At 39.6% G+C, this 22840-nt stretch overlaps 1 protein-coding gene across 1 annotated transcript in view; it reads right to left on the reverse strand.

Moving 5' to 3' along the window:
• PAXIP1 (PAX interacting protein 1) overlaps positions 1 to 20530 on the reverse strand; it is a 32195-nt gene extending 11665 nt beyond the window's left edge. The window contains exons 1-9 of the mRNA XM_085227010.1: positions 20096 to 20530; positions 16722 to 16856; positions 14539 to 14582; positions 10025 to 10088; positions 9086 to 9199; positions 5570 to 6214; positions 2168 to 2885; positions 1401 to 1495; positions 377 to 472 (exon numbers count right to left, since the gene is read on the reverse strand). Coding sequence (XP_085083136.1) covers positions 377 to 472; positions 1401 to 1495; positions 2168 to 2885; positions 5570 to 6214; positions 9086 to 9199; positions 10025 to 10088; positions 14539 to 14582; positions 16722 to 16856; positions 20096 to 20182 — 1998 coding nt within the window. The 5' untranslated portion in view covers positions 20183 to 20530. The remainder of the gene's footprint in view (positions 1 to 376; positions 473 to 1400; positions 1496 to 2167; positions 2886 to 5569; positions 6215 to 9085; positions 9200 to 10024; positions 10089 to 14538; positions 14583 to 16721; positions 16857 to 20095) is intronic.
• Positions 20531 to 22840: the final 2310 nt, after the last annotated feature.

Here is a 22840-nt window from a genome sequence, read left to right on the forward strand (position 1 = left end):
TCACAGGATCTTACTCAGTGTTCTCTGAAATAAACTACCATGTGCATTATTAAAGTCTGCCACATTACAAACAACAAATGATTGAAAAAGAAAGTGTACCATGGGAAACTTGTATTTTACACTTAAAGCATGAAGTACATACTGAAAGCTCCCTACCTTTTCAGTAAGGGAATAAAAGCAGGCATTTCAGTTGTCCAGAGAGGTTATGGATGCCCCGTCCCCAAATGCATTCAAGACCAGGTTGGATGGGATTCTGGGCAGCCTAATCTAGTGGGTGGCAACCCTGCCCACAGCACAGGGGCTGGAATTAATTTAAAAGTTCCTTCTAACCCATGCCACTCTTTGACCCAGTAATACGTGTTATTAATTTGCTTACCTGAGCATACATGTTACTGACTTGGCTTTCACACAGAAGATGTGTACACCTGCTTGTAAGAGTAGGGTCCACAGTCCCACCATGTGCCTGAATGATCTGGGAAAACAACAAAACAAGAAGTTACCTAACAATTTTAAAATTATCCTAAGAAACAAACAGCCTGAAATGAAGTCTAGTGTTCAAGAGACTGAACTATTTCACTGAAGAGTCACCCCTCCCCCCAAAAAAGTTTGTTGACTAGTTTCAGAATTTAGGGGGAAAAAAAGGGAGAAAACAAAATTAAGTATGTACCTTGTCAAGGAACTATAAAAAATTTAACTTTTTAAGATGCAAAAAAAAAAATTATTATTATTATCATATATTAACAAAACTAACCTCATTTTCTTATTTTTGCAATATAAGTACTAAACAATTTTTCATGAACCATTCAATTCTATCTCCGAAATAAACACCAGTGCTGTTAAAAATGTCAACAGCTTACTTGATTATGTAAAATTGTTGGGAAAATTCAACTATAAAATCCATCAGAAGTTTCTGAAGAACATCAAAGTCCTCTCATTTAGGAAAGGATACAATCAGATTTTTCTGAAAAATAGAAGTTGGCAAAAAATAGAAACACTATTCCTTCATCTTATTCACCCAAGTGGATACCTCACAGCCTACTAAGTGCCAAAATTATATGCAAAAAAAATTCATTCAATTAAGTTAGAGTGCAATGCTATATTACATTTGCTGCACTACAGCTGTCTAATTAGAAGTATAAACAGTTGGGAAGCAGTTAATGCTCTTAACTTAGCTAATGCTGTGAGTAAAAACCCAATTCAGACAGACACCACGTGTAAATCATTTACTTTTTTTGGTTTGCTGAAATAGGCTGATATTCATTTAAGTTATAACATAAACATTAAACCAAATGGTACTTAAAAGTACACGGTGCCAAAATATTTCCAATTATTCCTTCTAGAATTCAGTTACTATGAGAGCAAGGTTATAATGGTTCTTTGGAAATACAGTAGAATCTTACCCGTTTCCAGGTTGCTAACAGCTGTTTATCAGACATCTGTTCTGGGTAATCAGCAATTGCAAAGACACAACCCAGTAGGAAATAATCTTCTGGAACTGGAATAGTTTGGCACATAAAAGAATAGAAAATTAAACACCTAAAGGTCTGCAGAGTTCATCTCAGAACACATTCATTACATTAATCTTCACTACTATCAAGTTAGAAAACTACATTCAACTTTGAAGGAAAGTCTTGTGAAAAGCAGGATGCAAAAATCGATGCTGAGAGGAATACACAGATCTATAATCAACTAAAACAATTAAAAAGCTTTCAGTTCCGCTGGCATGAGCAGAATTCAAAGCCAGCTGTAACAATTTTACCTGATACTGACTCCTCATTAGTTTGGAGCTAGCATTTCCAAAATTCAAGCTATCTTTCCAGTTTTTACCCTCTTTGAAAGCCTCCCCAGCCCCCTTTTCAAAGGAAAGAACAGTATGCACAAGCCAATGTTCTTCTCAGCATAATTTATGTACTTCATGCCTCTAGCATAGATTTGAAAATAATAAGTTAATAAGGTATCAGGACTCTCATGCTTCTCACGTTCCTTGGACATCCTTAGTTACAATTTAAATGTTAGCATGAAAATTATTAATGTCATGAACAGAATTTAAGTCTTACAATCCCACATTGCAAACACAGAGCTACTTTTTTTCTTTTTAATATTCTAACCCAAATTCCATCATGCCATTAGCCATTTCTTTCCAAAACCAGAAGGTAATGTTACTAACTCTCTACTGATGGATCATGCCCAAAAAGCGGCTGCTGCTGCAGTTGTGTCTGCTGCTGCTGATGGTGCTGCTGCTGCTGGGTTACAGCTTGATGCTGTAGTGCTTGGGATGTCTGAGTTAAGTGCTGCGTTGCCTGATTCTGCATTTGCTGTTGCTGATGCTGTTGGTGTAATCTCTGTAAGTGCTGCTGTTGTAATTGCTGCTGCTGAATTTGTTGCTGCTGATGCTGTAGCTGCTGTTGCTGAAGGTTCTGCTGCTGAAGCTGCTGCAACTGTTGCTGCTGCAGCTGCTGCTGCTGCAACTGATGAAGCTGCTGTTGCAAAGCATGCTGCTGTTGGAACTGAAGCTGCTGCTGAGGACGGTGTAGCTGTTGTTGAGCATGTAACTGCTGCTGAGGAAATTGAAGCTGCTGTTGTGCAAACTGGTGCTGCTGATGAACTTGTTGCTGTTGCGAGAACTGATGAGTCTGCTGCTGCTGGAAAGACTGCTGGGAAATCTGGGGTTGCTGCTGCTGCTGCAACTGCATAAGTTGCTGAGGTTGAAGATGTAAAAGAGGATGGTGCTGTTGTTGCTGCTGTGCTTGATGTGTCTGCTGCAATAAATGTGTCTCTGGTGTTAGTTTCACTTGACTAAACAGCACTGCGTTTGGATGTCCCTGTTGGCTATGATTTACTTGTTGTTCTAAACTTTTTGTAGGTGCTGAAAGTGATTGCAATATCTAGAAAACAAAGATTAGTTTTGTGATCTTTTTGTTGTCATTCAAGTTTTAAAATATTTCAACGATTACTGGGAAAAAGCTCTCTTAAAAGGAAATCATCTTAAATGCAAACTAAGCTCAACAAAAATCCTTAAATGCTAATAGTTTTCTCAAATGAAAAGACAGGACTAACACACAGAGAAATGTGGATCTATACTCTGCCCCTAATAAAACACAGAACACACTTCAGCAAAATTGAAGATTGAAACCCATCCCCATATTCTTGATAATATGCATTATGACGGTTAATTAGGTATCAGTAATTACACTCATCAATTCAACCAACTGTAGTACTCAATTTACAATCCCGTTGGCCCATTAAGTTCAAAGTTTAGCTCCATAGATTTTCTTTTACTTCAAAATCATTAATAAAGCTGCCGTTAATTAGTGCTGTTTGAAACATGGGAGTTTATCCAAGCCTTTGTTTTCCTGATCCAATGCAGATATATTCAGCTACATTTTAAAAAATGTGTCTCAAAATACAAAGAGAAACATGGATTTTCACAGCACTCAGGGTTTTTTTGAGAAAAAAAGATTTTCAGTTGATACAAAGCGCTGAAGTAAATTGGAATTTCATTTTTAGATATGTAATTAACAGAAACAAGTTAGCAAGAGGAAACGTTAGCAATGAGAAAACTGGGCAAATTCCTACTAAAATCTGCTAGTAAAAATCAGAGCAATAGGAAACTACAGTCTCCTATCCCTCTAGATATCAACTCTTTAGCAGAGGTGACTCAAGTGCTTTTACAGTGCACTCCAAAACACCTCAGGCTTCATATGTGCAATGTTATGTTGTTGGTATAGCACACATTACAATTATGATTACCAGCACATCACCCATCATATGAAGCTCTGGACAGCACCACAGACACTCTAAGTATTCAATAATTAAAAATTAACAGATACAGAAAGAATTTGTGTGGTTTAGCATTAGGAAACTCCACAAGAAGTACCAAAAGTCAAAATTACAGGAGTTTTGGGACAGATATGTCAAAAAACCTTTGGGCTATATTCACATAACTACTTATTAATACGATGTTTTGTAGCTATGGATCTTGCCATTCACTAGAAATCTCTGGTTCAACTTCCAAAGGCTGTGCACCGTAATACCGAACCCATCCAAGACCCGAATATCTCAGAATCACAGAATTGTAGGGGCTAGAAGGAACCTCTGGAGATGATCTAGTCCAACCCGCTGCTAACGTAGGTTCCCTACAGCAGGATGCATAGGAAAGCAGTCAGGTAGGATCTGAGTATCTCCAGAGAAGGAGGTACTTGTTCCTGCACTCTGCCACCCCCAAAGTAAAGAAGTTACGGAAGGAGACTTAACCTAGATGGAGGACAACTTAACCTAGCCAAAGGGAAGTTCTATGAAAAACTGCAGAACTAATATTCTGGGATACCACAGGGATCTGCCCTCTATGAGGCAGTTTCACAATTCTCACAAGCAAAGACTTCCTATTAGTACTGGAGCTAGCACCTTAATTCATACAGCAGCCAAGCATGGTATCTAAAAACAGTCCTACACCACAGCCCATCTCCAAACTAACAGACTTGCAGAAGAGAACAAGGGCTAACTGAATCACAATACTACCAACTGCCTTGTATCTGCATAAGTACTAGTTGTGAAAAACACTCTGATATTAGGCCATTAAACAGTATTTTATACAGTATGACTGTGCTGTAGACAATGTTGTATTTAGACATGAAAGCACTGGCCACCCTACCAGAATTTTGGCAACTCTGCTCATTCTTCACCCAGAAATCTCACTCCTTTAACAGTTCAAGGCACTGAGAGGAGGTATTTAAGTCTTACAAGGAAGCTAGCACTTCCTTCTCATATAGGCAACAAGGAACCAATGTTTCTGAGTGCCTCCACTTCCAGTGTTTCTTTTGAGTACCACCTATAAGGTTGTATATTATTCAGGCACCTTTGAAAGTTTGACTTTCAGACAAACACCTCAATATTAATTCATCAGTATCATTAAAGTTATGCCTAACATTTAGCAGCACCTGCTTTTCCCACACTCCCTTCCCATAAACAGAATTTCAATGCTGCAAGTTACTTCAATGCACGCTCACTCATTTTCTCTTCTAAAAATAAATTCAACGCAAAAGCTACAATTATTTCAACTGAGTGTCAAAAGAAGTTGTAAATTAGGACTTCTGCATCATAATCCTGACTATGCTGCATAACAACTTAATGATGTCCAGCAGAACAGTCTAGAACTGAGCCTACTCTAAGAACAATCTGTTTTACACTTCTGTTTATCCCACTAATAATTCCTTGCACTGAATAAGAAGCCTGAAGGGTTTGAAATCAGGTTTTTTGAACTAGACAAATAATTTGAAATTAATGAACCTTTTATTTTCCCCAATACTGAAATACTGGGAAACTCTAAACCAAGCCATAGTTAAACACAGCTTTACTCTTAACTCTTTTTCCACATGCATTCTTACTTCTGTGAACCTGCTAGGAATGAAGATAATTATTATGAGGAGGTTACTGATTTGGCAACAACTTCTAAGTAACAAATTTAATTCTTTGTACTATTGGAGAACAATAAAAGGAAACTTAAGTTCTCAGAAATGTTAGTTCCTAATAACAAGTCATATATCTTGTAAACAAAAAATCCAACACTTACATGTGCTACATTTGATGGTCTATTAATCTGCTGAATATCAGCACTATTAGTAATATTCCTCAACGTCCGCACTGCTGGACTCCACGCAGCCATCATCTCCTGTCGGTCAGAACTTTGGGCACCTTGTACCGAAGCCATTAAATTGCCTCTCATATCTGGAGGCAAGATATTACCTGGCACTGGTGGGACATTGGCACACAAATTAATTAACCCAGAGTCTTTCCCTTGAGGCAACCTACGCTTTGCTGTGGATGCCTGTGGAACTTCAGCTGGTGTCCAATTCAAATTCCTCTCTTGCTTTTCTGGAGAAGAATCTGAAGAATCATCAAACATCAGTTCCCCTTTTGCCTTGTCAGCAGTAGTAGATTTTGGTGAAAAACCTTGATCACCCAAAGGTGATCCTTCTCGAGAAGATGCTGGGCTTGATAACTTTTCATCAGTACTAGCTTCATTTTGAGAATCTTGCTCTTCATTTTCTGCTTCTTCCTCTTCTTCCTCTTCCTCCTCCTCTTCTTCCTCGTATATAATTAAACGAGGATGATATGGAGCCTCTTCTTTTTTAGTTTTATCAGCTATAGAATCCAATACCCACTCTGGTGTCACAATTTTAACACTGTCATGCTTACAAGCACATTCGTATTTCTCCTAGGAAAAAAAAAAAAGAATAAAATAAAAGGACAAAAACATTTCATTGAAAGACAAAAAAAAAAACCCACAACCAATTAAAATACAATTGACTAGGAATGCAAATATGCATATGATCAAGTCTTCACCTGCAGAACATCACTAAGTAGGAGAAGAGTTAACTGCCTTAAGTTGCACCTGGGGAGGTGCAGGTTGTATATTAGGAAAAATCTCTTCTCAGAATGAGAGATAAAGATCTGTGTGTACTTCATTGTGCCTTAAGAGCTGATCACTGAAAGGGTGAATTTTAACATGAATACAGATCAGTAAGAGAAAGGCTACTTTCCATACACCTTCTCAGAAGTTGCAAACTGTAATGTGGTCCTCACCTTGAAAGTTATTTTTCTATCCATGTATTAGCTAAACAAATTTCTATGGATGTTTATGATATTGACAAAGTAGAACATTTTATTCCTCCCTATGATTTCACCATTATTTTCCCAACTAAGCAGATGTACACACACAGAATGAATTTTCTATGTGTTCAAATGTCCTCTCTGATAGAAACTCCTCATAAATATCAAAATAGTGAAAAAACTTTTAGTATGAGTTTTGGAACTAATTTCAGAATCTAATATTTAAAAATGATTAAACTGGGATTTTCTTCATATGTCAGACAACATAAATTAACAATCAGTGCGTACAAAGGAAATTAATTTCATCTAATGATTCTCTAGTTATTTCCTACAATGAAATTGTCATTCATACCCAATAAAGAGATTACAGATGAAACAGTTTATTTGCAGATAGAAGTTTTTGTTCTATTTTTTTTTTTGTGGTGAGAATTATTAAGAACCTTGTTTTATCATCTCATGTCTAGACAAAGCAATCATTCAAGCTTTCACTGGCATCAAAACTATTCGTTACAAACTGCTGCAGTTTCCCTTGTAGTGCATGTTAGAGCAGCAGACCTAGATGTGTTTTAAATAATCGTCCCATACGTTTGCCTCTATTCATTCATTGCAGAAGCAAAGCAAGGTAATTATTTTGTCCTAAAGATATGAAATGCTGGTGTGTTTTCTTCTGTTCAAGTGGTAAATTTAAGACAGTGCCCTTATTCTAAAGGGTTTATGATTTAAGGTAACAGTTAAATGCATACCATTGCCCATTCAATTTTAGTTACTACTGCTCTTCAATCAAGTATTCCGTATTACTGCGATGGAAAAGACAACTAAGATGGTGTTCAACACATCTTTTAGCATCCACAGAAGAAAAAAAAAAAATCACTGACTTGACCAAAATAACGTAAACAACCACTTACATGGGGGGGACAGTGATAGGACAAGGGGGAATGGTTTTAAACTGAGACAGGGGAGGTTTAGGTGAGATATTAGGAAGCATTTTTTCACACAGAGGGTGGTGAGGCACTGGAACAGGTTGCCCAAGGAGGCTGTGGATGCCCCATCCCTGGAGGCATTCAAGGCCAGGCTGGATGTGGCTCTGGGCAGCCTGGTCTGCTGGTTGGTGACCCTGCACATAGCAGGGAGTTGGAACTGGATGATCATCGTGGTCCTTTTCAACCCAGGCCATTCTATGATTCTATGAAAATAAACCCTAAAAGCTCTTTTGTAAGTTTTAAATGAAATAGGGTGGAAAAAAGCAAGCATTACCCATACTGAGTAAGCAATTTTCCCTTCTCCCAGTGTCACCCCATGATTTTTCTAAAGCACTTTCCTACATATTACATGTAGAGGTTCAAAGCCATCTCAATAGCTGCATGTTTTTCCTCTTCAGATAGTTTATATTTTTGAAATACTAAAAAAGTTGTTGGTGGAACAGTAATATATTAAATTTATATAAAATTTAACTTGAGAAAGCATTATATATTAATGTAAGAAGATATTATATAGATCTTAGAGTTACTCACAAATAATTAACCCACGTAGCCTCTCTCACTGATCAGCATAGAATTTTAAAAGTGATGAAGAAAACGTTCTCATGTTACTAAAGGATAAAATATAATGCATAAAATTACAGTAAAAACTCCCTTCACCCACTACATTAACCAGAAAAATCTACACACACATTTTTGTTAAGTGAGCCTCAATTTCTTGTATTTTTAGTCTCTGAACAAATGCACTAAATCAATTACAAGTGTTCTTTCTTCTTCAGGAAGATGATTATTTGAACACTTCAGAAAGTTTCAGTGGAACTATTATAACCAAAGCCATCACAGTACAGAAAGCTATTCTGATGGGCTCAGTGCTGCCTTTAGCCAGTTACCTAATCTTTCTGATTCAGTTTCTCCAGCTGCATAAAAACATTTCATTTCCTACAAGGGAGTGATTGGAAGCACAACTACTTTGTCGATCAGAACTTGCACAGGAATGCTGCACACTGCTTAGTCCTTTTTAAGAGGAAAGTGCTGCGGGTCTTTGAGAGTTGTATTTCAGAGAAGTAAGAAATCTGTTCCTCCTTCCACACTGTATTCCTTTCAGGACATAACATCTAAGGGTATTTTACTCAATTTTCCAACTTGTATCTTTTTTTTTTTTTCCCTCCACTGATTTTAGCTACAGACATACAAGTCATCATCACTAATGATTATATGTGAAATTAGATTAGGACAAACAAAATAAAGAATAATACAATTTATTCAACCAGAGATAGAAACGACAGTATGAAATTGGACATATTTCAGATTAATGAGGCTTAAAACCATGCAGAAAATAAAGACCAACTGATTAACAGCAGTGCATAACCGTTGAATTTAGCCACTTAAGTGTGACAGACAAGCTGAAGGATCTTAACTTCAGGGTGAAGTAAAATTTGTCATTATTCAAAAGCAAATGAGTGACAAGAGGAAGAACTGTACATGTAATAAACTCTTACCCCCTTTGGCTCAGGCACAATCAAGTGAGTACACTTCTTATTCAGGTTCAGCTGGCAATTCCCACCATAAAAAGTAATCAAAGCCCACAGCGCATTTCGGTCTTCAGATGAAACCTAAGAAGGTAAAGAGGCCTTTTAGCTCTGTGTAACCAGCTGCCCTCTTCTTGAGGAATTTGAGCACAATTTTTGCCATCCTCGTTTACAAATCTGGCTAATATACCCACCTATCTCTTTTAAATACCGAAGTATCATGAAAATCACAGAGGAAAAGAGGTGATAGAAAAAGACTCAATAGGAAAAGACACTGAACAAACATTTTAGCCTGCAGAGGGGAGGAAGTTCTTTAACACAGAGCACTAGTATATCACCTTTCACAGTAAGTAAACATTAGTGATCAAGCAAACAGGATTTATTGATTATCTTAGCTGAATTTTTTAAGCTTATTAACAAGTAGACCCCAAATTAACAGCCTACATAAACAAAAGTTTATTTCTAACGCTGATGTTCAGCTCTGACAAGAAAGCCACGTGTGTTTAAGCCACAGAGCTGGGTATGAACACAGGCTACCGAAGCCACTTCCACTTAATTTACTCACTGGCATCTTTATTAAGCTTCCAGTGCAAAGCATGTATATCAGGTTGTCTGAATATTTTGTGCTAATGCCTAAACAGAAAAATAGGAACAAAGATTTTATACTGTACTCTTCATTTTAGAATCATCACAGTGCTGAATACAAGATGAATTACTGACTGAATGTTCAGTTTCAAATGCCCATGACTTCATTGTCAGTGGAAAACTATTTCCAGGTGAAAAACCTTTTTAAGGTGCTAATTCACACTTGCACACAAGAAGTCACATTACAACAGAAATACTGATATCTCCATTGAAAAGTGAAGCATCACACACACTCTGTACACTGAAACATGGTTCACCTCTTACCTGAGAGAGGCAGGCAGTAACTCCAAAAAAGGTCTGACACGATTCTGGAGAGAAGCCATTAACACTGGACAGCAGTTGTCAAGGATGTAAATAAATGAGTTTCCCGAGGGATGTTAGAAGGAAATAAAGCAATATGCATAGTACTCTCAAGCTTTACTTTTAAAAGCATGTGATTTGTTTACAATTCAAGTAGCATATAGCAGAAAGAAGAAAAAAAGGAAAGAAAGCCATAAAAGAGATAAGGACATCTTTAACATTATGACCAATTATGGTAGTACCACAAACATTCCCAGAACAGCGCCCTCAATTCCATCCTAGGATGCTCAGCTCAGGAAGTAAAGCACAGACGAGTTGGGTCTTTATCAGAGCTTTCTTCCATTATCATTGACTGCTTACCTTCCATACTTAGAAGTGAGAATCCAAAGAAAGTTTTGTTACAGTCAGCAAAAGACAAAACAGGATGAATATGGTGTGCAATAAATTCCATAAAATAACGGGTTTTTTTTGGGTTGAAGGCATCCTGCCCTTTCAAATTCTCAAAGACCGGAAAAGTAGAAACACATTCTCCTAGTACACAACATGGTTATCAAGTCCACAAAAGGTGCTGAGCAACAAGCATATAACTCCTATCAAGAAAAATAACAAACTAAGTACTAAAGAGATGATCTGAAAACAGAAGCAGACAGATCAGTATAAGTATCAGATTTTCTACAGCTATTTTTTTCATACCAAGGTACAAAATAAGACAAAGTTAGCCAGGCAACAGATTCTGAGGGAAAAAAATAACCAGGCACCACACCACTGTGACTGACAAACAGAGAAAACATCACATTAGGATGTAAAAACAGAAACACAGCCTGAAATTAATGTCAAGTTTTCCACCATACTTTCAACACTCAACAAGATCTCTGACAGCAATGCGTATTTGTTTTCAGATGCATCAGAGAGATGGATAAATGAAACAGTATGCAAAAACAGCAACAAGAACTTCTTACGGGGCAAGTAAATCAGACTTATGAGAAGAAACTGAAAGAACCAGAACAGATAGGCTTAAGAAGTTAAGATGACATCTTCAAGTCCATAAAAGGCTGCCAAATGAAAAGAGAAGTCATTTGTTCTCCCTGGTCAGAGTGGCTCAAATAAATCAACATGGGGCTATAAAGCAGCAGGTAATGAAGTTAAACTCCAGCAATACATTGCATCACTGCTGTAAGGTGACTGGGAAGACTATGAATTAAGTCTCCATTCGGGGGGTGGGGAGGGTCAGGACTCATGAAATAAGAGAGATAATGGTTTGACAGAAAAGATGTGGGAAAAAATAGATGGGCTGATTTTATGGCCTGTCTTTTCCACACTTTTATATGGTTTTAAAGTACATATATAATTCTTTGGAAAAACAGATTACAAAAACAAATGTACAGTGTGTCAGAGAGCAAGTAAATACCAAGACTTCTGTCATCGAACAAAATTATTTTCCTCATGTTGCTGACAAGAGGCACAGCAATAGTTAAAATTCTGAGACAGAAGAGACTACACACAGAAAACTGACAACAAAGCCTAGAGTACGTTAAAACTTAAGAGCAGATTTACTGCCATTATCCAGAGTACTCCAAGAAATACAAGTCCAAGGAGCATCCTAAATTTCACAGGGTTGCTCAGTACTTCATCTAATGCTGAGATTCAGTACTGCATCTTTTAACAGTGCAGTTGTCCACTCTTTGCTTTGGCATCTGCTCCTAGCACACAGAGCAGCAACAGCTCAATACATAACTTCTAAGATGTCCATCAGTTTGACCCCAGCTTGCACTTGCTAAAGAACAGGAGTGAAATGCACTGCCTCACAGGTTAGCAGCAGCAGAACAACGTTCTAAGTGGGCCTGAAAAAACAAGAGTGATGTGACAAAGCTCACATCACTTTTCTTCAGCAACAAACATTCAGAAATGCTTCGACTCCCTTTCATCATACATACACAAGACCCCCCCCAAAAAAAAACAAACCAAACCAAAAACAATCTTCCTCATCACTACTGCATTTGCTGCTATCAAGAGAAGCAAGAAAGAAATCACCACCCCCTTTCTGGTATCGTAACCGTAGCTTTTCACACACAGAACTCTCATCTTCTCCTTCAGGAAGGCTGCTTCCACATTCCTTTTCCTGTTCCTTCCTTTTAATTGCAGGATAGTCAGATTTTGTTGATATCAGTTAGTATTGAACAGAACACCTTGCCTTCTGAAGTCCCCTCTGGTGGAAACAACTTTCACAGCAGAATGTTAAAATGCATTCATAAGGAAAAAAGAAAAATTACTATGTTTATTCTGCATTAAATTTTTTTATATAGTCAAATGCCTATCAAGCACCAAAATTGGAATGTAAACAAAATCTTTAAGGCTCTTCCTAGATCCATTTATTTAACTGTCAAAAGGTATTTCTAGGACTAGCTTCTTTAGTGAATTCAGTATACTGAGTATTTCAACACAAATATAAATAAATAAAGGCAAAAAAAGTTGAATCTCAAAGCCTTACCAATCAACGGGGAAAAAAAAAGTTAAGTTTACTATTAACTACAACATTTTTTCCTTATTGTAGTACCTAAAACCCTGATGAAAGGCCGGATGCCACAGCAGTAGAAGTCATAAAGAGACTGAAACAGAACAATGTTAAGACTTAACAACCCATTTTAGTGAGCTCTGAATAAAATCCAAAAACACCAGGTTCTAAGGGCTAGAAAGAATAAAAGTAAATGTCCAAGTACACATTTATTGCTGACAGGTGTACAAAGCTTTCTTCCATGCAACTCAAGAATACGATCCTCCTGAGACCTGTCATTTCATTTGGCTGCTCTTATATAACCACAATAAAGACTTCCTAAGCAATTGCCATTCAGGTCTACATTCCCACACTTTTTGCTACAATTTAGTTATAGACTGCACCAGTCCATTTTATCTCTTGATTTCTCTTCTGGGTTTGTAATAAAATCAGAACTTAAAGCATCCTTTTGAAAACATATGGTTTCAGACAGAAAACCTATTGCCTAACAGTGCAACTTCTCTATGGAAGAGAAGAACATCAGCAATATAATGCTCTATTAGACAAGTTTGAAAATATAACTAATTCCAAGTTATTTTACACTTTCTTCTTTACAACCAGCCCTACACATTGCATTAGTGTGATCTAAACTCCCTTCCTGATAACGATAGGCTGATAAACATGCTATTTCTAGTAAAAAATACAATAAAAAAAAAATCACCAGCCTAGATGACACAAGAGCAACTGATTCGAGTATAGAAGTATTTTGGGTTTTGCCACGTCATGTTTGGTGCATCATTTACCTTTGGAAGTGAAATCATTAAAGAAAAATTCTCCTTAGACCAAAAGATAGTCCAGGACTACAGCAAATGTTTCATATTAACTGAATTCTATTTGACATGTTCATTATTAAGATCAAAACAGCTTTAAGTACCTCAATATATCATGTTTTTTTTATTCTCTTTTCCTTCCACAGCTCACTCCCTGAGCTGAATTCTCCTGGTAGAAGAGATACAAGGCATCTCCCAAACAGCCCAGACACACAAATAGATGCAAGGGCATCTATTTTGAAATACTAGATATAAAATTTGAATTCTGTATCACAGAAGCACATTAAGACCTGAAATTTCTAATATGAACACCTGGACTCTGGCTTCTACCACCTCTTGTTTTCCATTACGAACACTACCACCTGCTATCCTTCCAAAATGAGATCTCATGCCTGACAGCCTTCCTCCCTAGTCCTGCTGTTCATTGCAATCATCTGCTGGTATCTGTACTGAAATGTACTGTTCTGCTTCAGCTTTTGCATAAACATAATCCCTATTATGAATGGGCTGAGAAAAAAAATGAATTTCATCCATTCTCATCATTCCTAGGATCCAAAGAAAAACTGAGGAAAACAAATAAAGATGAAACAGCATTAAATAATAAAACAGAATGCAGTGTCCACGTGCAAGAATACATGCTCCAAACAAGCTGAGAAACATAAATCTAGCCAACATAAACCACAACAGTCTGCAAAAGACAGAGTCAAGCTAAGCAGTAATAGGAGTGTTAGCATGACCAGTTAACAAAGCACTATTACTAAGAGTATGGACATGAGGTATTGTGTGTTTATTTCTTCCTTACCTTTGGCTCTTGAAAAGGCCATAAAAACAGGCCATTCCACCAACCCAGCAATTGTCCCCTTATGGCATTCCAGCATTTCTCCCAGATCCTCAGTTAATGATCAACATCAAGCTAAAACGTTTGATCTATTTGATAACAAATTTCCCGCAAGCGCTTATTAAGTGCTTATCCAAAATAGCCAAAGGGAGACGAAAAGTAAAGCAAGACAAAGAAGTTCTTAACAAACAAAATATATCCTATTATTTCAAAAATGTAAGATGTACATACATGTAACAATCTTCATTCACTCAATGCATGTGAAATGCATTTAAGATGTTTCCTACAGCATTTCATCACATTTTAACTTAAAGGATACGGAAGGAGAGCTCCACAACGAACAGACAGGATCACCCAGGAAGGCTGAAAAACAAAAATCGTGAGATGGAAAAACCAAACTCATACTGCATGAGTGAAGTGCAAGTTAGTGACCAACTAAGTAGTGCATCTAGTTTCAATAGCCACCCCTCAGCTTTAAAGTTTAAGTGTTTCACAGATGCTTTACTTCGGGCTTTACCAAAAAAACGTTCTGACTGATTTGTAAGTTAATAGAGACGTTCTCAAAGATCATACAGCAATATGGGAATAAGACTCTTGTCTTTTAATTCCATTGTTCTTTGGATGCTATTTACAGTATTTACTCATGCACGCAGTTCTAAGATATCAATTCCCTACCTTACATTTTAACCAAGGAGTTGGGAACCATAACCTTACACAGAAAGGGGTTTATATACACATAAAAATGCTGCATACTAAGCACACAGGTGATCGGCCCTAACCAATGGTACACAGCAACAGAATGGCTCAAAGAGAGAGAAGGAAATGGAGAACAGAGGCCACGTAGGACAGTGGTCCTGATACGAAGTATAAGGAAGAAGGAAGGAGTACCATCACATTTAATGACTTTTTTCCTCCCCACGCTCTCCTCTCCCCCAGTATACATATACTCACACATACACTGTAACTGTTTATGGTGTCCCTATTTGTACTATTCTCTCTCATTTAGAAACTGACAGAGGTTGTTTTTGTTTTTTTTTTAGTTCTACTGTTTGCAAAAATAAAAATAAAAATTGGGAGATTTCTCTCCCTCAAATTTTTCTCTTCCTTACTCTCCATCCCTTTTCTTTCTGCAGCAAGCTACCTTTGCCTCCAACTTTCATTTCCTTAACACTAAGTCTAATCTTCTTGATTACAGAACATGCTGCAATGTTTTCTGGTCCAACTAAGCAACATCACTGAAAGGCCTGCTGTTTGGCAAACGACAGAAAGTTTAGTCAGTGGTACTTAAAAAGAAAATTAAATTATTTAATTGAAAGGCAGCCAATAGCAGAAAGTTCTGCTAGGACAATGATCCCCTTCCATCCCATGAAAATGGCTGCAGTCTTCTTGTTTTTCAAGACTGAAATGATGTCACTAAGTACTTCATGAAAGGGAGAAATTAAGAACAAAAACTAAGCTTAAAATTAATTATTACTCCCATCTAGAACGATAAGGCCTTGTGTTAAGCACCCTTTATTTTTTGGAATTTGTCAATTTATACTTCACTGCCAGATGAACTCCCATGCTATAAGCCATCAGAATTCAGGACTGTCGCCTGCAACTACATAGAAAGAATAATCCAAGATCCCTGGCAGAGAAATAATAATTATTTTTTCTCATTGCTCATGAACTGCAGAACAACAAGCTCACATTTTCAAACGTGAAGCCTGGAAACTTTCACTGGAAAAATAAACCCATACCGCAAGAGGGTAATAAAATACTGACAATTTCATTGTAAGAAAGAAAAAAGTCAGAGACTTGACAAAATTAATATGGGAAAAAAGTCTATTTTTCTCAAGTTTATTTTGTTGAAAATTAGCACCGTACACCGTACATGTAGAATCCACAAAATCATTGTCAGGAGAAGTTCAGGTTGGATATTAGAAAAAATTGCTTCTCAGAAAGAGTGATAATGCATTGGGACAGGTTGCCCAGGGAGGTGTTCAAAGAAAGGGCAGATGTGGCACTGAGGGACGATGGGTTGATGGTTGCACTAAATCATCGTAGTGCTCTTTTCCAATCTTAATGATCCTGTGATTCTGCACCTTGCCAAGTACATGTTTGAAAACAAACAAGGAAAAAAAAAAAAACAATCTCAATCTCTACACCTTTATGCTGAGGCTTTCCATTGTCAGAAACTTATTAGAAATGTTCCTGAGGGGAAAGTTCATAAGTAAAATTGAACAGTGCAACATCCCACAGATAGATGAATGAAGAAAGAATTTCAGGAAGGGACACACACACATAAAAGAAAACCCATCAACAGATCATCAGATACAGAATAACCACAAAAGGAAAGGAGAGAAGAGAATTGTAGAAGTCTACAACTCAGGAAAAAAATCATGAAACGAGACTCGAAGAAATGTAAAGGTAAGTTTCATTCAGACATCATCTAAACACTGGTATTTTCTGTAACCATAACCCAGTAGCTATGTCAGACAATACAGTGGAGGAGTCACCCACCTTTACCACAGGGAGATCAAAAACTTCACGAGATTCTCCAACCTCTGGATGGTCTCCATCTTCTGAAATAATATGTGAGGCCAGGGCATTGTAAGAGACTTCCTTTGCTTTCCCAGCTTTCAGAAGTTGAATAACCTAAACCCAAAAGAGAAGAGAAAGAAGTGAAAAATTATTACCTTTCGTTTGAGAAAAACAGTAACGAAAGAACAGCAGCACATCAAGGGAACGAGTTCTCTCTTGGTTGCCCTGTAGAAATGGGTAGCACTCTTTTTTCAACAAACGCAACCTATTTAAGTCCTGATTTCCCAAGCTTGCGACTCTGCTGCGTTTTGATGATTCAAGTTGAAGTTTTACTTCCAAAATACTTCAGGCTGGGGAAGAAATTTGGAATGTTTCAACGTTTTTCCAAAACATACAGTTCTCAAAAATTGTTTTTTTTTCTCAGGCAGACTAAGGAACTCTCTCTCCTCAGCATTTGATTTTCCATATGCTAGCTTCAGAAGCCTCTGAATACACTTGGCGCAAAGAAAAGAAGAGCAACCTAACTCAATGTGTAGCCATGAAAGCTACAGAAAAGCAGGTGGAAAAAGGGGGAAAAAAAAAAAATTAAAAAAATTTGGATACGAGAAGGCCCTACAAGCAAAATAAGTCATAATCACTGTCCTAAGAAGTGGAGGTTCTAACAAAGAGCTGCTGTATTGAGAATTGATGGAGGACTAAAAGTGATTTTGATAAAGCAAACAAAAAAAAGATAAGAGAAAATAAAAAGCAGAAGGACATATGCCCTCTAAGTTACTCTTTTAAAAAGGTAAAGCAGAAATTTTTAATTCCATTACTCTGCCTTCAGTAATCACAAAAAGCCTTCACAACTCAAAGTGTATCTTACTCCTTTTTTACAAGGCCAATATGTAAAGTGTCTGTTTAAGACATCACCATTCTCTCTAGCCCTGCTCATAAAAAAATGGGAGTCAAGATATAAGACTCACTTCAATATAAATAAAGGTAACGCAGAAGGCAGAGAGTGTGCAGGGGAATAGGAGAAAAGCATTCAAAAAAACTGAGGCCTAAAATTTAAGTGTTTAAAATGCCAATGAAGATCACTCTTTTTCCTTTTATGATTTGGAAATGAATAGTTTGACTTTGTAATGGTTTTGCAGAACCAGACTGGCATGAGCACCACAGTAGATCCAGATCAGCCCATCGCACGAGCTCCTTGTCCTGCACAGCTCTGCAAGTTACATGCTCCCTTCAACTGTCTATTTAAGGGAAGGCTAAAGAGAGGAGAAACTGTAATCAAAGCCAAGCATCCAAATCTGACAGCATGAGGAAAAAGTTACAGCTAATAAATTAAGAAGACTTCTTTGTTTCTTTTAGTTTTGTACCAAAGAGTCAATGCAAAGAGTTTGCTGGTGCAGGAAGTTACACCAATACCAGGCTGTAAGTCTGACATGGTGAAGAGATGGATGATGATGTCACAGGATTAAAGCAGTATGAAGAAAACTTTTCTAGGGTAGCCTATGTCAACTTCAAAATTCCTCCCAGAGCACACGACTTCTTCAGCTGAAGCAGTGACAGTGAAGCAGTGACCCAGAGATTTTTCCCTGTATAGGACACACACGCACACGCACACCCCTTTAACTAGCAAATAAAATCCTGAAAAGCCCTAAAACGGTTACTGTAAAAATCCTGTGCTTCAGGTGCAACCTTAAATCCACTAAATGAAATTTAATTTTGCAGGCATGAAAAATTTAAATCATTCCCATTAAAAGTTCTGTTAGAAGAAACAAAAGAAGAGTTTAAATATCTGAAATAAGGCAATGGATATTAAAAAAATACTATTGAAATAAAACAAGAGATAACCAGAAACCAAATACCCTGCTTAAAGTCCTCATGCTACATTGCATCACTTTCTTTCTGCATGAAATACTGATTTTAACCAAAGTTACCAAAGCTCGACAGTTTGGGTTTACCTATTTAGGAAAGCAATAAAAGCACCTAAAAAAATAATAATAGCTGACATCTAGTCATCACCTCCTGTAAGGTGAGAACAGCCAAGTGCACATCCCAATGGAATGGATTCAAATTTGACTGCCAGCAGCCTAATTCTCCTTCATTTGCCAAAGAACAGTCAGGCACGATTCCAGACTTTTGTTTCCCTTCTAGTTTATGCCGCATATGCTTTAACAGGTAGTGGGTATGCAGCTTTCACACGACTATGTGATGTTTCCTAACTCATGGATTTGTTTTGATTAGGTTGCTCACTTGTGCTAGGCCTGTTTCAGTATTTATTAAGGTAACTGGTCTTCAGTGAAAACATTTGGAAACGAGCTGATCTAAGTGTGTTCGTGCCCAAAGGATGAAGAAATGAACTGCTTTTCAAATTCAATCTAGCATCCACTGGTACATAAAGTATAAATCTGTGTGAAGCTTTTTTAAGCTTTAGAGTCTACCTGAAGCTCAACCACAAGTAGATGAGTATTTTGTACACCTGATCCAGAGCAAATCAAAGCCTTGTAACAATGACATTGCTACGAAGGATAAAACTTTATGTGAAAATAAAACTTGCCCAAGTGGTTGCTTGTTTACTCCCTGTCTGGTAATACTGCTACGTCAACACAAACCTTACAGCATGCCTTTGGGGCCGTTATTTATACAGTAACAAGCATCTTGCTGTGTTTTGCACTCATCTTCATACAATGCCGTTGCAACCATAGGATTTGAGTTGTTATCCCCACACCATTTCCAAATAGTTTAAGGTTAAGGTCTGACTGCACATCAAGGCTGCAGTTCACACATAACCTACAGAACCCATCTCACAGGTCAGCGGTGCTCCTGGAACTGCCCCTCAGGCTCAGTGCACGCCAGGACACCGACCTACACGGAACAAAGACTCAACTCCCGCACCTGGCAAAGGAACCAAGACAGACACACAGACAGACAGACACACAGACACGGTGTGGGGTCGGGCCAGGCGTCCGCGCGCGCGGGCCCCGCGGCCCTCAGCCTCTCCTCAGCACCTCAACGAGCGGCACCCCCGCTCCCCGCAGCCGGGGTCAGCCACCGGCCCCGTCTCTCACAGGAAGTCCCTTCTCCCGCCCCTCCTCCGCTCGCAAGGCTGCACGGGGCCTGCGCGCCGCGGCCGCCCGGCTCCCATGGCGGGCGGGCGGCGAAGGAGCGGCGGTTACCGCGGCGCTCCCCGCACGGCCCCTAAGAGGACGCGGCCGCGTTCCCCCTCCAGCCCTCCGCGCTGCGAGGCTCGCGGGGCAGCGTTTGCGCGGAGGCGGACGATCCCGCCCTGCCCTCCCCCCGTCCCCAGCGAGGGGTGTGGGGACGCGCGCGGCGGGAAGGAGCCCGAGGGGCGGCCGAGGCGGTACCTTCGGGTCGATGTCTCCCACCGTGAAGAACTTGACGTCTTTGAACATCTCCTCCGGGACTTTCAGCTCTTCCTCGTCCGCCGACATGGTGACGGCCACAAGCACGACGCGTCTCTCCGCCGCCTCACTCCGCCCGCTGCCCGCCGAGCAGAACCGCGGGGCCCGGGTCCCCCCGTCCCCTCCCCCGCCGTGCCGCCGAACCGCGCGAGCAAGGCGCGCGCTGCGGGACGCACCATCCCGCTCCGGGACGCGGGGGTGGCACGAGACGGGTGGGCAGAGCCGCCGGCACTGAGCGGTTCCCCCCTCCGAAGTGCCACCTCCGCTGCCGCGGAACAACCCCTGCTCCCGCTCAGCGGCCGCGACCTCCGCTTGTCGCTCTGTCTCCGAACAGAAGTGGGGGCCGGTAGGCGGGCCCGGCTCCCCCCTCACGCGCGGAAAGCAATGGTTCCTCCCGAAACGACAGAGGCGGGCAGCGGGGATACCCGGACCCGCCCATTAGCGAGCAGGCGCGGCGAGGGGGGATGGGAGGGGAGAGCGGTGCCCTCCGGCCCCGCCCCTCTGCCGCCCGGACCCCGCCCCGCCGCCTCGGCCCCGCCCCGGCGGGTGGGCCGTTCCCGCTCACCTCCGCGGCTGCTCACACTTCTCGCTTCTTTCTGAGCGGCTGCAGCTGTTACCCGCGAACAGGGAACGAGTTCGGCCGTTCCCCGCTGCTCGCTTTGCCCGGGGCAGGATGGCAGGATTCGGGGGCCCTTTGGCGGAGCAGTCCTGGCTGCAGCCACGCTGCATGCACCGCATAACAACACTTTCCAGCTCCGAGCCGTTGTTTCAACTTGTCAAATCCATTCCAGAGTTCAGTCCTCTCCCGAATTTACCTGTCAGCCCTTCCAGTTGGGAGTCTGTGCTAACACGATAGGCACAGCATGTATCCCAACATCCAACTTATTAAAGAATGTATGAACGTACTGAATGTTACCGAAATGAGTCCTTTTCCCTGAGAAGTTTTACTGAAATAAGACTACTGGACATCTATTGGCTGCCTCCTAACTACAAGGCCATTCTTAGGTGAAATTAGATTTGTTTAACCTGATTTATCCTTGAAACATACCGAATAGAAACTAATTATCTGTTTACAAGTAATTTATTATTTATCCATTATTTTTCTAGTGGCTACAGTGAAATGTATAGTGTACAAGTTTCTGACTTCGCCTCCTTTTTCAAGGAAGATACTTCATTTGCCTTCCTTCTGCTCTCCTGAATCTTCACATAGAATCATTAAGATTGGAAAAGACCTTTAAGATAATCTCGTCCAACCATCAGCCCATACCACCATGCCCACTGACCACGTCCCTCAGTGCCAAATCTCCATGGTTCTGAACACCTCCAAGGATGGTGACTGCACCACCTCCCCGGGCAGCCTGTGCCACTGCAGCATCACTCTTTCTGAGAAGAAATTCTTCCTAATATCCAACCCAAACCACCCCTGACACAACTTAAAGGCCATTACCTCTCATCCTATTGCTGCTACCTCACCCGGCCACAACCTCCTTTCAGAGTTGTAGAAAGCAATAAGGCCTACTGTCAGCTCCCTCTTCTCCAGACTGAACAATGCCAGTTCCCTCAGCCCCTCCTCATAAAACTTGTGCCCCAGATTCTTCGCCATGACATCTGTCCCTTCCTACTCCAGCCAAGGAAGAAACACCCAACCTATTAACGTCTGCTCTAACCAGCTCTTTTCCTGTTCAAGAAGGAGATCTTACCCTTTGCTTGTAGGTTTTATTGTATTAGCTCCCTGACTGCAATTTAATATTTCAGTGCAAACTAAGGTGCAAAGTCATTATACTTCTATACAATACACTTCTTTTGTAGTACAGAAAAAATGTAGAAATAACTATCTGGTCTTGCGTCTCAGTCTGTCTCCTCCATGCAACAATTCATATTCTCATCTCACTTTTTATCTTCCCTAGTAACTGACTCCTGTTATTCTCATTTTCTTACGCTCCAAGTATTTCCTGGACTGTCTTTGAAGAACACCTTCCTGCTTTCTGCCTTTAAATAAAGACGCCATCCAGGCCCCCCAAATCCAGACCTTACTTTCTCTGTCGTGCAATTTTCACTCTAACTCCATTTTTGATCCATTTTGACTTCTTCCCACTAAATTGGAATCACTTTGACCAAAATAATCCTTTCACCTAGAGAGAAATATTTTCCTTGTTCTTTTTGAACTATCAGCTATCATTAAAACCATTGCTTCTTGAATTTTCTTTCCATTTGGATTTCGGTGCCTCCCTAATCATCTAATTCTCACCTCTTTTCTTGCTTAAATATAGCTGGTTTTAGGTTTTTGTTTAATATTTTTCTCTGAATTATTTTTTCTTCATGATGTCATTCATTACTTGGCTTCATTTTCTTTCTCAGTGTGATTGCTAAATTGCCCCTTTTCACATGAGTACTTTCTTTATATCTAATTTTATATGCCATTGCATCTACCCATTCTGCACAAAGAAAACCAAAGCAATTCCTCCTCTTGATTTCTCTCCGCAACCTATTTTCTTTGTTACTATAATGAGTTCCCCTGGTGTTCCTATCCTTTGGATTCACCATATCCACATTATTTTTAGCTCTTCATACAATCAGATTGCAAACATTTCCAATCAGGCACTGCACTAATACTGGTAAAAAAGCATAAGGCAAATAAACAGTGTTTTGAATGTGGTTTATAAGAATAAAGTCCTTTCTAAAACTTTA

Source organism: Meleagris gallopavo, chromosome 6 (assembly GCF_905368555.1).
Source record: "Meleagris gallopavo chromosome 6, MGAL_WU_HG_1.1, whole genome shotgun sequence".
Taxonomy (NCBI): Eukaryota; Metazoa; Chordata; class Aves; order Galliformes; family Phasianidae; genus Meleagris; species Meleagris gallopavo.